Below are 15,224 nucleotides of genomic sequence, written 5' to 3'. Positions count from 1 at the left end.
CTAACTTTTGTTAGGCATTATATTGGCAAATGTAGGCTATTACTGTATAGGTAACATTAATGGTAGATATGTCTTTGGCTATAAAAATATTTCTTTGCTTGCTATATTGAAAAGGTTCACAAATCTTAATGTGTAGTCTATTCTAGACACACACTCTGCCCTTAATCTCAGTGTGAAAACAGAGCTGAAATTGCCTCTGTGTGTGTGTGTGTGTGTGTATGTGTGTGTGTGTGTGTATGTGTGTGTATTTCTCAGGTAAGCGGGCGTGTGTGGGTGAGTCATTGGCGAGGATGGAGCTTCTGCTCTTCCTGGTGTCCATAGTGCAGCAGTTCCACCTCAGCACCCCTGGAGGACCATCCAGCATTGACATAAAGCCAGAGTTCAGCAGCTTTGGGAACATACCCCGCCAATATGAGCTTATCGTCATCCCCGTTGATTAGCCATGGTACTACAGGACAGTATACCTAGAATCTCAGCTCATGAGGCTCTTTTCGAGGGTTTTTCTGAACTGGAACATGTGAACTGATTGTAAATCCAGACTACTGCTATTACCATTACTATCACAAGGATCACTCAGCTGAATTGCCACTCTTTGCAGTGTTTCTATCAGTCTAAATTGTTGCTTAGTGTATTAAAGATGGTTTGCATTCAATCGGCACTATATGATCTACATTCAATACAGCTATTACTTTTGTTACACATGTCTCCTCATCTGACTTTTGGTGTGAATGTGTGGTAGACCTATAATTTTTCTTTGAACAAAAGAGGTTTTAGATAATGATCTGGGTCTTTGCTGTTGATGTTGATAGTCAGCATTTTCATATTGTGATACGTGACTGGATATTAGGCTAAGATTTGAACTATGTTTTTTTTGTTTTAAACCAAGACAATGTTTTTACCTGAGTTTCATAGCCAATGTAAAGTTTTAAATGAGACAAGAAAAAACGCTGGTGAATGCTTATCTATTAAATTACTAATAAGTCATCTGATGAGCTGGTCATATAGTAGGCCTACTTTGCTAACCCATATATGATTACCATGAGTAGTCACAATGTAAGAGAAACCCTGCCCAACTTGGATAGCATTACGAAGCTATAACACAGATGATTATTATCCAGAGACATCCCTAATGCCTTTTGTTATCCTATGGATTTGCACATATGCTGAAGATAGATATGCATCAAACATTTACACAGTGACGATTCTAGACATTTTTGACAAGGGTGGCACTAGTGAGGCACTGATTAATTCTAGAGTGGTATGAGGCAAAACATCCAGATAAACAGAAACAGGCTCAAGATGTGAAATTAGCACAAATACATTAGGGAAATCATGCACCAAACACCATACTCATAAATTGAAGGACAAAAAAAAACACCAATGCCATACTCACATAAAATTTCTTTGTATTTGAATAAAAAAATTATAAAATATAAAAGTATCTAAGTTGTCTATCACTGGGTTATGCTGTGCTAAAACAAATTCCATCATGGTGACATTCAAATGTATTCCATTCTATTGTATTCTATTAAATGAAGATATACAAATATGGATATGGATATGGTTATGGTTATGGATATGGATAATGATATGGTTATGGATATGGATATGGTTATGGATTTAGCAGACGCCTCTGTCCAAAGCAACACATAAATACAAAACAACATAATAATATTTAAAATTGAACAGGGAACAGATTAGAATGTTGGTCAAATATAATAAGGAGAATAGTTATAACTAGAGAATGTAATTCCAGGGAATTACGAGTGCATGAAAATGCAAAAATGGCTGCTGAATGAAATATTGTTGAATATTGTCTAAAATATGACAACCGACAGTTGGAATGGCCGAACAGTTAAATAGTTGAGTAGTTTAAATAGTTAAATTATTTTATAGCGAATTATTGTATTAAGGACATATTTTGAAGTTGAAGTTGAGGACAGAGGAAACAGTTGGCGGTAGTTGTAGTTGATGACGACTGACAGTTGGAATGGCTGAACAGTTAAATAGTTGGATAGTGAAAACGGTTAGTGTCACGACACCACCAGGTTCTCCACCAGTCTCTCCTCCTCGTCACTCTGCTCCAACGATCTCCCAATCTAATTCCCCTGTCTACTGATTACCCAATCATCCAATCTCCCGTTTGCCCATATAAACCCCTGTCACTCTGCTCTCTCTGTCTGGCCTCTTCAACGGAGACACTTACTCCAGCGCACAGACTGCTCCTTGTTTCCAAGCCCAGCTCCTCATTTCTGGAATTTCCTGCTTCGTCCCAGGTTGTAGAACTTTTATGTTGGACATTTTCTATTGGACTTTTTTCTGTTGGACGATATCCTCTTGCAAGATTGGAGCCTTTATGTAGGACTGCCTTGTTTGTCAAGTCAAGTTCTTCTGAGCGTTAACCTCACTTCAAGACCTTGTTTAAATTTTCCTGCCTTGGTTGCTGTTTTCAAATTAAAACGACTTGATTGAGCCTAACCTTGTTTCCTGAGTCTGTGTGCCCTGACAGTTATTTAATAGGAAATTATTGTAGTGAGTACTTATTTTGAAACAGTTGTGGGCAGAGGAAACAGTTGGGGGGAGTCATAGTTGATGACAACTGACAGTTTGAAAGGCTGAACAGTAAAATAGTTGGATAATTAAAATGGTTACAATTTTTTAATATAGAATTATTGTAGTGATGACTTTTATTTTGAAACAGTTGTGGGCAGAGGAAACAGTTGGCAGAAGTCATAGTTGATGACAACCGACAGTTTGAAAGGCTGAACAGTTAAATAGTTGAATAGTTAAAATGGTTAAATTATTTAAAATGGAATTATTGTAGTGAGGAGTTTTATTTTGAAACAGTTGTGGGCAGAGGAAACAGTTGACGGGAGTCAAAGTTGATGACAACTGACTGTTGCTAGAGTAGTAGAGTAGTATGGTGGTTGCTATGCTGGTTGCTAGGTTAATGATGTTGGTTGCTAGGTTTTAACTGTGAATGTAGTTGCTAGGCTGTTGCTAGGGTACTTGAAGTCGTTGCTAGGTTATTGTTAGGGTGTCCATGGTGGCTACTATCAGAAATAAAGGAGTTACTATAGTGGTTTGCTAGTATAATCATGTTGGTTGCTATGGAAACTGACATAGATGCTTAATTTCAATGGTTGCTAAATTGGTTGCTAGGTAGGTGGTGGTTTAATATAGTAGGCTAGAGGCATAGTTGATGATAACTGACAGTTGGAATAGTTGAACAGTTAAATAGTTGGATAGTTTAAATGTTTAAATTATTTAATAGGGAATTATTGTAGTGGAGACTTTTATTTTGAGCAGAGGCAGAGGAAACAGTTGAACAGGATCTGTAGTCTTAAGAGAGCCAGATTTTATGCTTAAAGCACTGGGGCCGGTTCCCCGATAACGCTCACTCTTAGCGCGCTAAGAAGACTCAAAAGATATATCTTACCAAAGTTGTTTATGTTCCTAAGTGTGTTCCCCGAAGTGTCCCTTAGGAAGCTTCTTAACACGCTGCCTCTCTACGTTTGGCGTTACAAAGCTGTCCCAAGTGAAGGTGCTGAATTAGTTGACATTGATTGCTCAGGAATCGATTTTCTACTTCACGTGAAGGTGCATGACGGGGTTAAGAAACACAACACGTTCTATGCAAATGAAACATTCCTCAAATTATTCCAGTAACATTTATTTTAACATAGTTTAAGTTATCGGTAAAATATAAACTATTAACTAAATTATCAAATTGTCAGTAATATGTTCACACGATATGTTGTGACTGGTAGACTAACCGGGTAGGCCTATCCCTCGCTAATTATCCACCCTCCTTATCCCGTTGTGCCACTTGTGCCGCTTCTTGACATGGGTTTAACAACTTCTTAAAATTATGTAATACACTTATATTATTACTTATATTAATGGTAAGGTACACCTTACAATTATAATTGATTGGCAAGCAGCTGCAGTTACTTCTGTTTAATGCGGTATTGATAGATAGATAGATACTTTATTGATCCCCAGGGGAAATTCAAGGTTCAAATAAAAAAAATGCCATTGGTTAATGTTTTCAATAAAAAGCAACCTCAGACAACGAACAGAGAGAGATTTAGATACAGTATGGTGGGGAAGCAACATAAAAAAAGGGCACCAAGCTTCTTCAAGGAACTGGAAGTTTTGCTGGGCGAGGTGAGCTTAGCTAGGTGACACCGTTTTCCAGCTTCGGAATAACTTGTGCAACAGCAACAAAAAGAGCTATGGGGCGACATGGACTACACAGCGTTTTTTGATTCAATACAAGGACACGTTGGATCGCTGCCATAGGCCTAGTTGGTCGCTTACTGGACACCACCATGCTTACCCATTTATAGATCTTAGCCATTTAGAGGCAAATTCTTTGCCAGCTTTTAATTATCAAAAGTGATTGCCAATTTGAACGCTTTAATGACATTACTAAATAGCCAAGGCTAATTACCACCATATTAGTTCTGATACCAAATAAAGTAAACTTCATAAATAGGCCTGCATCCATTGCGAACATATTTTATTAGTCTGCTGACTGCTGCACAGTGGCGGCGACTAGCGTCTTGAGAGCTCAAACAACGCTAAGAGAGAGCTTACGAATGGTTCAGACCAACCTTACCAACGTGTGACTTACAGAAGATATACTTAGCGTACGAACGTGTCGGGAATCGTGCCATAACGTTAAGAGATAGGTTAAGGAATAGGTTAAGAACTACTTAGCGATAAGAACGTTTTGGGGAACCGGCCCCTGATCTATAAATAACTTTATAGATCAGTGGCTCAAAGCCTGAGACAGACAGTTGCTGGAGGTGGCCGGAACACTTGGCATAGGATTCTAAGTGCCCTATTGTGATGCCATAATCGACAATGTTAAGTCTATGGGGAAATTTTTAATAGTTTTTAATTAATAGTTCTAAAAGTATAAATGTTACAAATATGAAAAATACATTCCACCCCTGTCCTAAGTAAGACCTACGTAACGCAGTTTTAATAAAGTTTCTACATTAAACGGTTGAAGCTGCATTAAACGCGGAAAAAGCGTTAGAAGAAAAACTAGAGAATGTAATTCCTGGGAATTACGAGTGCATGAAAATGGAAGTTGTAGTTGATGACGACTGACAGTTGGCGGGAGTTTTGTTGTTTGTCTTGTATGTCTTGGTGTCACGGGTATGCTGGCAACTACGCCGCTCCGTCCAGCATTTTTTGTATTTGTTATTTTTTAAATGTATTTGTCATGTCTTGATGTCATGGGCATGCTGGCGACTACGCCGCTCCATCTGGCATCGTTTGTCTTCTAATGTGTCTTGTTTGTTGGAGCGCTTTGGGTTGCACTATGTAGTTGCCAGCGTACCCGTGACACCAAGACATACAAGACAGACAACAAAACAAATAAAAAGTGAAAAAAAAAAAAGAAAATATATTTAAAAAGGGGAAAGGTGATGTTAAAATTAGTCCAATTTCCAAACCAGCTGAAAATGTCCAAGGGCAATGATGATCCGTGAAGACTGCACAGAGTGTCTTCACAACCGATATGCCAACAAAGTTCTTTAACGTTAGCAAATGATCAACCCCGTGAATTCACTGGCAGTCTGGAGATCACGTTAACGTTAGGCCTTGTAGACTGCAGTCTGGAGATCACTGGAAGCACAGTCTGAAGTAGTGGTCGATCGTGTAGATCCGCAACTCGGTGGACTTCTAACAGCGACCGTCTGTTACTCCGTGAGACTGCAGCTCCTCACCGCTAGGCTAACGTTAGTCTGCAGTTGGCATGGCAGCTCGCAGGTCAGCAACAGCTCGGCGGCCACGGCAGATCTTTCGCAGAGTAGCTAGCCTAGGTCCAGCTGTCCTGAGAGATCCCCTCGACCAGACAGTGAAGTGCACCATTCACGGATGGATGGAAGGATGTCAGAGGCCCAGTTAGTCTGCAGTTGGCATGGCAGCTCTCAGGTCAGCAACAGCTTCGGTGACCCGCGGCAGATCTCCCGCCAGAGTAGCCCAGGTCCAGCTGTCCCGAGAGATCCCCTCGACCAGACAGTGAAGTGCAGCACTACTCACGGATAGATGGAAGGATGTCCGATGCCCAGCTAGGGCAAAAGCTAGCCATAGCAAGCTCCCAATTTCAGCTGACTTAGAAGCAGTAAAAAGGACTAAGAATAACATGAAAACTATCAAAAATAACGTAAATAAATAGGGAAAACATTTAACTAGACAAACCAATACAAAAAAATAAACATGACATTACATAAAATTACGAACATTACATAAAAACAAACAAAAACATGATGCCAGACGGAGCGGCGTGTCTCGCCAGCGTCCCCGTAACCTAGCAACAAAATTTTAAAAAGTATAAACGTTACAAAGTTGAAAAATACATAGCTGAAGTCACCTAAGTAAGACCTACGCAACGCAGTTTGAATGAAGTTTCTACGTTAAACGGTTGAAGCTGCATTAAACACACAAAAAGCATCAGTGGAATAATAATAACATATAACTAGAGAATGTAATTCCAGGGAATTACGAGTGCATGAAAATGAAGCTAGGACAGACAGCATAGCTTAATAAAAGTTGATAGTTTAGAAGTAGACAGTATAAAAGTTGAATGTAGATAGTTTAAAAGTTGTTAATAGACATATAGTTTAATGGATGTTGATACACATAGTTTCATGAATGTTGAAAGTCTAAAAATGAAATGTAGATAGTTTAAAAGTTGTTGATAGACTGATAGTTTAATGCATATTGATAGACAAATAGTTTAAAGTATGCTAACTATGTTAACAATGTTAATTATGCTAACAAAGTTACTTGGCTAACTTAGCTCATGTTTTCTAGCAGTTTTGTAAAACATGCTAACTATGTTAACCATGTACCTTAGCTAACTTAGATAATCATTTGTAGCAGTTATGCTAAAATGTTAATGATGCTAACATGTTAACAATGCTAACCATGTTACTTAGCTAACTTAGCTAATAATTTTTAGCAGCTTTGCTAAAAAAATGCTAGCATGCTAACTATGCTAACCATGTGACTCAGCTAACTTAGCTAATAATTTTTAGCAGTTATGTTAAAATGTTAATTATGCTAATAATGCTAACTAGCTAGTGAGGACTTTTATTTTGAAATAGTTGAAGGCAGAGGATACAGTTGATGGGAGTCATAGTTGACTGACAGTTACAACAGTTACAACAGTTGAACAGTTGACAGTAGTTGAACAGTTAAAAAGTTGGATAGTTTAAAGGGACTATGGGGAAAAATAAGCTTGTTTTTTATTAATATCTCAAAAAGTATAAAGTTTACAAAAGTGAAAAATACATTCCCCACGTGTCCTTTTCAAGACCTACGTTACAAAGTTTGAACAAAGTTTCTACGTTAAACGGTTAAAGCTGAATTAAACGCAGAAATTTGGTGGGAAGAAGAAGAAGAAGACTTCGGATAACAGAACAGTGCATTTTCATGCACTGTAATTATTTGCAAGGTAGATGAGGTTTAATATAGTTGGAATGACAACAGTTAAATAGGTGGATAGTTTAAATGGTTAAATTATTTGCTAGGTAGATGAGGTTTAATATAGTTGGAATGACTGAACTATGTAGATGAGGTTTAATATAGTTGGAATGATTGAACAGTTAAATAGGTACATGGGCACATGTAGGTAAATAGGGCACATGTTACCCCGCTGCTCATCCAGCTACACTGGCTACCTATGGCGGCCCGCATCAAATTCAAGTCTCTAACGCTTGCCTACAAAGTAGTCTCCGGTTCTGCTCCCACCTACTTGAATGCCCTCATACAGACTTACACTACCTCCAGACCCGCTGCGCTCCTCTGGCCGAGCGGCGTCTAGCTCTACCACCCGGTGCGCTCAAGCCAATCAAACTTTTCTCATCTGTTGCTCCTCGTTGGTGGAACACACTGCCAGTTCCTACAAGGGCAGGGACATCCTTTTCCACTTTCAAAAAACTCCTGAAGACCCAGCTCTTTAGAGAACATCTACTCTCATAGCAACACTTACAACAAGTCTTACTGATCCTAGCACTCACCAGCCGTTTTAAACTGACAAGTAACTGTTAAAAACAGCACTCACCCGGCACTTATTCTTACTGTACTCTAATGTTTTTAAACTGTCCTAAAATTGTGAGAATTGTTCTAAAACTTACTGTTTACCATGTTGTTAGTCGCTTTGGTTAAAAAGCGTCAGCCAAATGTAATGTAAAATAGGTGGATAGTTTAAAAGGTTAAATTATTTGCTATGTAGATGAGGTTTAATATAGTTGGAATGACTGAACAGTTAAATAGGTGGATAGTTTAAATGGTTAAATTATTTAATAGGGAATTATTGTGGCGAGGACTTTTATTTTGAAACAGTTGTGGAAAGAGGAAACGGTTGAACAGCATGTGTAGTCTTAAGAGAGTGAGACTGTATGCTTAAAACCTGAGAAACTGACAGTTGATCCCATAGACTGTATATATACAGTATATACAGTCTATGGAACAAACAGGTATGATAAGGGATCAGATTCCAAAAATAATTAAGTGGAAATGCATGGATTCAGTTGCTTCCAGTAGCAGCAATTGGAATCCATGCATTTTCACTGAATTATTTTTGGAATTTCTGAGTGCAGGGGACAAGCCGAGGTGAACTATGAGACATACATTCACACTCGGCATCATGTTTCAACACACTTTAGGTCAAAATCACACCAGAATTATTCTTTAAGTTTCGATTCCACCATAAATATTGCAATTTTCTACCGCCAGGGGGCAGTGTTGACTGCAAATACGCGATGACGCTGGCATCGAAAGATTTTGAAGCTTTTCTGCTCCTTCTTTACATATATTTCACATTTTAGCTTAGGATTTACACCTTAGATACTCTTGCTCCCAAAGGAATGTAAGGACTTTGACCTGCGACCATTCCTTTGACTTTTTGACTCTGCGTCATGATCCAATATGCCTGAGGGTCTGAGCACCAGTTTTGATCTGCTTGTGTTGATTGTTGAAAAAATACAAAAAAGACCAAATTTGTAAACAAATGTAAATGTCTACCCTGCTTCTCATGTCAGATGGTGTGTTTGTGTACTTCTATGGGATGTCCTTGTTAGAGCCCAGTGTGCGGTTCCTTTCTGTTCTTATCTAGTAGACTAGTTGTAGATTTTGATGAGGAAATTGTGGAAGTGCGGTCTAATATGTCAAAAGGTGTAAATGAATTCAACGTTGTTCGTCTCATCTGTGATTCAATTATGTTTCTGCTACCGTTCAGCAATGGAGTATGAATATTTGGTGAGACTGATTGGTTATTAATCTTATGTTTCAATTTTGTCATTGAAAAAGTTCATGAAAGTCATTACTGTTAAGGCATATATAGATTTGGTTACTTAGGTGTGTCTCTTCGTCAGGCGGGAGATTGTGGTAAAGAGAAATTTAAAGAGAAAATTATTTTTGTTTTCTTCAGCGAGGAATAGTAGGTTGACTTAGCCTCGTTGAGTGCTTTTTTGTAGGTGATAAGCTATCTTTCCATGCTTGGCGAAAAACTTCCAATTTAGTGGTACGCCATTTTTGTTCAAGTTTACGCGCTATTAGTTTGAGGGGTTTTGTCTGTGTGGTATACCATGGTAGCCTAGAAATCTAGACACACCCTAGCGGCGGCAAATTTATTTGCTCAGCCTGTACGTCTAGTATCAAACCATAGGGATTTCTATTGGCTAACACCGTGGATGTTATTCAATCACAGTGCTCTATTTTGTTAGAGAGTCTTAAGGCGGGCTTAACAGGATAATGACAGTCCTGCGACGGTGAACAACAAGGAAGGTGGCTATGGCGAACAAGAAGGGGTTGTTTGAATCGGCGTTGGCGTCAATTTTGGAGAAGTTGGACTTGTGCTTTTCTTTGAAAGTTGAGCAACACAATGGACTTAAGTCATTCCTTTCGAAGAAGGATGTATTTGCCGTTTTGCCGACCAGATACGGATATGGTCGTAGCGCTTGCCTATTGCATGCCTAGGCAGTTTGAAAGACAATTCTCTGCCCGCCCCTTGGATTAAGCGAGGTGAATGGTTCGATGCCAGACTATACATTTCAATGATATAGGATGGCCCGCCAGGCTAATACCATGGAGCACGCCTACTTGTTTTCTTATTCTCATTTTGAGTGGTGCTACTGAATCAAGGGTTGAGCATTATCAGTTAACAAGTCGAACTCGGCTGGATTAAGGAATCAGGCCAATGAACTAAAACAAATGGCCAGATCAAAACAAAAATGGGTTACTGACAACAAATTCAAGCTTCTGCCATTGCCATCTCAGTCCCCTGATCTAAAGTCCAGAGAAAAACAGTGGGCTGAGTCAGAGGAGAATGCACAAGTGTGGACTTAAGAATCTGGACGATCTCTGGAGATTTATAAAGACAAATGGTCTTAAATCCCTTGGTTTGTATTCTTTATGGGTTGTCATAGGAGAATATATGAGCTGTTTAATTGGCAAAGGAAGGCTTAAGAAGGTATTATAAGCAGGGGTGACAGTAATTATGGGCAACGTGTTTTTGTTAACACTATTTATTTGGTAACACTTTCTATGAAGGTTGTATTTATAACGCCCTATGAATGCATTCATAATGTTTTATAAGGTGTCTATAGCATTGTAATGCTCATTATTACCATCTATATGTATTCACAAGTCTTCATAGCCAACTTCATGATGCATTATGACAGCTAATTATGAATGATTATAATTTTAATTTGAATAATGCATTATAAATATGTCAAGATCTGCCTACTCACTTGTCAGTTTTATGATGCATCATAACTGCTTCTCTCTGCTAAATGCATAGTGATGCATAAAGAGTTTTGACTTCTACTGTAGTCCTATATATCTATAGTTATAAGTCTATGTAATAAAGTTATAATAATTTATACATCTCCATACAGCACACAGTTATAAACAGCTATGCAATATCATAAGTGTTATTTGTCAGCTCTAAGTAAAGTGACAAGAATATGACCCTATTATGAACAGATATAAGTTTACTGAGTAATTAAAGGGTGCAATGAACTAAGTACCGAGTCTAGCATCTTTACCCCATATGCACAATATTATAAATTACTATGTTAATGTCATAGGTGTTATTTGTCCGCTTTAGGTAAAGTAGAGCAAATGAGGTGTTGTTATAAATAGATATAAGGTTATTATAAACAAATATGAGGCACAATGAAATGAGAGTTTGGACAGTAAAGTCAAAAGGAATGCATTTAGTTCATCTTTTTTATTTAAACCAACACACATATCAATGCTCTGAGCACATTACACAAACACTATGAGACAGGCAAAAAATGGCACGGCATGGTCCTATATTTTGTAGTGGTAAAATCGTTCGATTCAAAATAGACCTACTTAGCACTCATGTACATTGTATTTTCTTATATCATGTATGATGCGTCCAAGTATGTGTGACCCATGATTTCTGGCAAGCCAGTACTCACACTCTACTGTATAACTTTCAGGTGTTGTTTTAAAGGTTTTGATGAACGATTGCCACGATGCCGCCAAACATCCATTTTAAAGGTCTGCCATGCACATTCTAAATTCTGAGTGTGGGCTCTGGTAGTTGGATCAACAAAATTTATTTTGTGACATACTGTGTAATGTCTGAAGCCCAACTCTGTTAATACCCTGTAGTACGCTCTCCACTCATCAGAGATGATAACCGAGCCTCTTCTAATATGACGCTGAATGATTGGCAACAGATCATTTTGTGACCGTCCTCGTACAATCTTCAGAAGAGGCCTTCGGGTCTTCTGTTCAACCTCCAGAATACCAAAAACCCATTTTTTGGTGCGGTGCCAGGATGGACCAACCCGTCCACAATTATGCTGCAAACACAATAATATATATATATTGTATATAGTATATCTGAGTGTGTGGGAGGGGGGAGGACTACTTTACCTTTCTCTTATGTGAGAAATTGCTTTCATCAAGCATAACAAAACGACGACCACCAACCCTCATTTTTCCACAACGTTTGAGTTTGTTTACTGCTCGCACACAGACCTGAGACCAAAAAGACAGGACATCATCGCAGGCTGTCTTGTTCACATAACTGCTTTCTATAAACTTTTTTCAGATTATCAAATTTATAATTATGTTTTAGTGATGGTGGAACACAAACTTTAAGAGCAACTTTGAGAGAACCAATTGCAGAAGAGAAAGCATGCAATATATAGTATTAGAAGATAATTCCATATAGTCCAAAAAGCTTTTTTCTCTTTTAGGAATGATTAGGATTTTTTTGCATTAACTGGTCATATTTAATTTACAGTAAGTCACTAGTATGACAAACACAATGTACTGAGCGCAAAATATTTCTTTTGTCTTTCATTTGTGTCATATTTGTCTTTCTTTGTTGTTTATTGCCAAATCATTGATGTGTGTCAGCCATATTAGTACATGATGGGTAAAAACAAAGAGGTTACATATCAATTCAGTAAGCTTGATTTGCATGGCCATTCCAAAATTAACAGTGTTGGTGTCAAAGCAGTAGAAACTGAATCTGAAAATCATACCTTTCTTAAGGTGGCAGCCATTCTTGTTAGAGTCCTGCTGCTTGCTGCCACGCCATCATCCATAAGGTCAACCTGTCTCATTATCAGTCCTTGTGAGAACCTGAGACAAAGCCAGTTGGACAAAGGGCAAAGGACAAAGTAAATTTGTTGGACAGCCGGGTTCACAAGCTCCCCTCTATTTACTGATAAAGCCTACTGAAATATAAATAAGGTACAGTGGAGTCGGTGGGAGATGGCCTAAGGACGGTCTGGATAACCATTCAGTGTTCTGAATTGCTTTGAGCAATTTCATGCAATTTCCCATACTGCACCAGACTACCTGTAGAGGGCGTCATGCACCATGTAAAATAATATAATCAAGTAGCCTACTTCTACTTTTATACACTTTCAAGACAAAAATGGTGTAGTAGCCTGTACAAACTGTAAATGCAAGCTTTTCTTTTGCGTGTGTAAGAAAATGTAGTATATGTGCAAGCTTGTCATGTAGGTCTACATGTAGCCTAGCCTACAAGAAAAAAGTAGCCTAGTGTGTGCCAACGCGAGCATTCATGTTCATGCCCCAGCACAGTGCACGCAAGTCAAGAGTCATTGTGACGATTCTATAACACTTTATGGGTCGATTGGTGGTACTTTCGCCGCCGACTAGCGTATCTGGGCGGAGAGGGAAAATGCACCTTTGCAAGTGGTTACACTCTGGTCTAGGGCTAGGCCTACTAAATTAGGCTACTCTTAGGATGGCTAATGTCCGATGTCCTGATTTTAAACTATACATAATTCAAAAATAAACATTTGCTTTAGCTTGTTTTAATAGCCTAGGCCTATTGCGTGGATGTATGGCCTTACCTGTATATGAATTCTAAATGATTCTGTAAAGATCGGCGCGATCTGCGGAAAATTGTCCCCTTACGAACAGAGGCCATCCCTCGACAAGAACGATCCTTGCAGATCCTGAAACATTGTGGTTTTACATCAGTTCATAAACGTTTCAGTCTCATTTCAGTAGATCAGATTATAGATAGTATATGCATACATTAAATCTAAAAAGGCAGATTATAGATAGTATATGCATACATACATTAAAGCTAAGAAGGCTTATAAAGGTAATGGTCTGACAACTTACCACTGAAATCCATCTTGGTGGTTCATTAAAGTTTCATGGACCTTCGGCACTTTTGACAATTCATGTGGCGCCACAAAACACCCTTCTTTTGCATCCATAATACAACTTTTCCTAATGTTGTATTGTGTGTGTTCTGAGCACGCAAAAGCTGTAAAACATTATTTTTGAGCATCCTAGACCTGGTCATGTTAACACATTTGTTGTAGAACAGAAAGCAAGTTAGCGCGATTTATTTGATAATGACATCATCACGCTGCGTATATAAAAACCCTACTGCAGAAGTTCTCCTAACAGAGAGCAGTTCAGAGGTGAGCAACGGAGTTTGACCAGAATACAGAATCTACGGAAACGGTAAAAACATTTTTTTGATGTAGCATAATCTTGGACTGTGCGAATTTATGTCTGCTACATTGACATTTGTAACGAAATGTGTAATCTTAAGGTCATCATTTCCACTTAACTGTGTACAACAGTCAACTTTTGTGAATTAGCCGATTAGCTACTATGCATGGTTAGCCTTCCTGATATACTTGTTACAGCAGCCAGTTTATTGATGAATTCGACGATAAAGATACAAGTGACTGACGACCAAGTGTTCTAGTTTTACATGTAGAATAATTGTTCGACGTGACCCACGTAACAAGCAAGCTTTAAACATAACTTTTATGTTGCCTCCACAGATATATGAGCCCTCAAAGGCTCGCGCGCCCTAAGGCAAGTGGCACTGACACTGGCAACATTAACCTTACGACTACGCAGGTGCAATCCTCACCAAATCGCGAGGGTAAGTGCATTGTATGGATTTGCAGCAATACAATAAGCATTGCACTGTAGTTAGTATAGTAGGTAGTAAGGCATTTAGTTATGAAGACATTCGATTAAGCACAGTAGTGCAAGAATGCCTTTGGAGTTTGTTCAATTAAAACAAGTTACAAATAGGGCTGTCTAAGTGTTTCCGCGCCAACAGGCTTTTTTATGCCACTCAGACATATTAATCTCTCAAAGTAGGAAATCATTTAAAGTAGGAAATAGGCATACGTTGGTAGGTATGTGCTTGCTTTTATTGAAAGGCTTTTTATATCCTCACCAAGGATCCTATCCTTATCTCATAATTACGAGATAATTATCTTGTGATAACGAGATAATTACCTCATAATTACGAGATAAGCTGTTTTTTATTATGTGAATGCAATACGCCACTGTACAAGGATTTGTCAAGTGAACCTGCAACAGGTCAGTTTATGGACACGTGCAATCGTGGGTTACTTTTGTTTTTAGCAGTGAAATATGCAGTTCCACATTTGACGAGAAGCCTGCAATTCAACTAGTAGTCACGAGTAAGTGGGAAAACAATGGGGGCTTTTGGAGCTTCGTGGCTACATGCATAGTTTTCGGATATTTATAGACAAAATATTACATTACTGCACTTTATTTTTAGCAACCTGGACATGGATTTTTTTTTTTTTTTTATTTAAAGTGAAATTTGCAAATACCTACAGTATGTCTTATTCTGTGAGCAGTTTTTACCTCATGACCACTTACCTCAAATA

The 15,224-nt window shown here is 38.4% G+C and overlaps 1 protein-coding gene and 1 long non-coding RNA gene across 2 annotated transcripts in view; one reads left to right on the top strand and one right to left on the bottom strand.

Annotated features, from left to right (window-relative positions):
- Positions 1–1,325, top strand: part of LOC125304780 (cytochrome P450 2G1-like) — a gene marked incomplete in the record, with an annotated part of 7,595 nt that extends 6,270 nt beyond the window's left edge. Inside the window, 1 exon segment of the mRNA XM_048259279.1 lies at positions 256–1,325. Within this exon segment, the coding sequence (XP_048115236.1) occupies positions 256–440 (185 nt within the window).
- A 10,162-nt stretch (positions 1,326–11,487) lies between these two features.
- LOC125305083 lies at positions 11,488–13,865 on the bottom strand. Its single transcript, XR_007195335.1, has 5 exons — positions 13,675–13,865; positions 13,398–13,502; positions 12,555–12,654; positions 11,938–12,042; positions 11,488–11,864 (listed from the first exon to the last, which is right to left on the bottom strand). It is a non-coding gene; the product is annotated as an uncharacterized LOC125305083 (long non-coding RNA).
- Positions 13,866–15,224: the final 1,359 nt, after the last annotated feature.

The sequence above is a fragment of the Alosa alosa genome, chromosome 12 (assembly GCF_017589495.1).
Source record: "Alosa alosa isolate M-15738 ecotype Scorff River chromosome 12, AALO_Geno_1.1, whole genome shotgun sequence".
NCBI classification, from domain to species: Eukaryota; Metazoa; Chordata; class Actinopteri; order Clupeiformes; family Clupeidae; genus Alosa; species Alosa alosa.
This window is presented reverse-complemented; position numbering and strand designations above follow the sequence as displayed.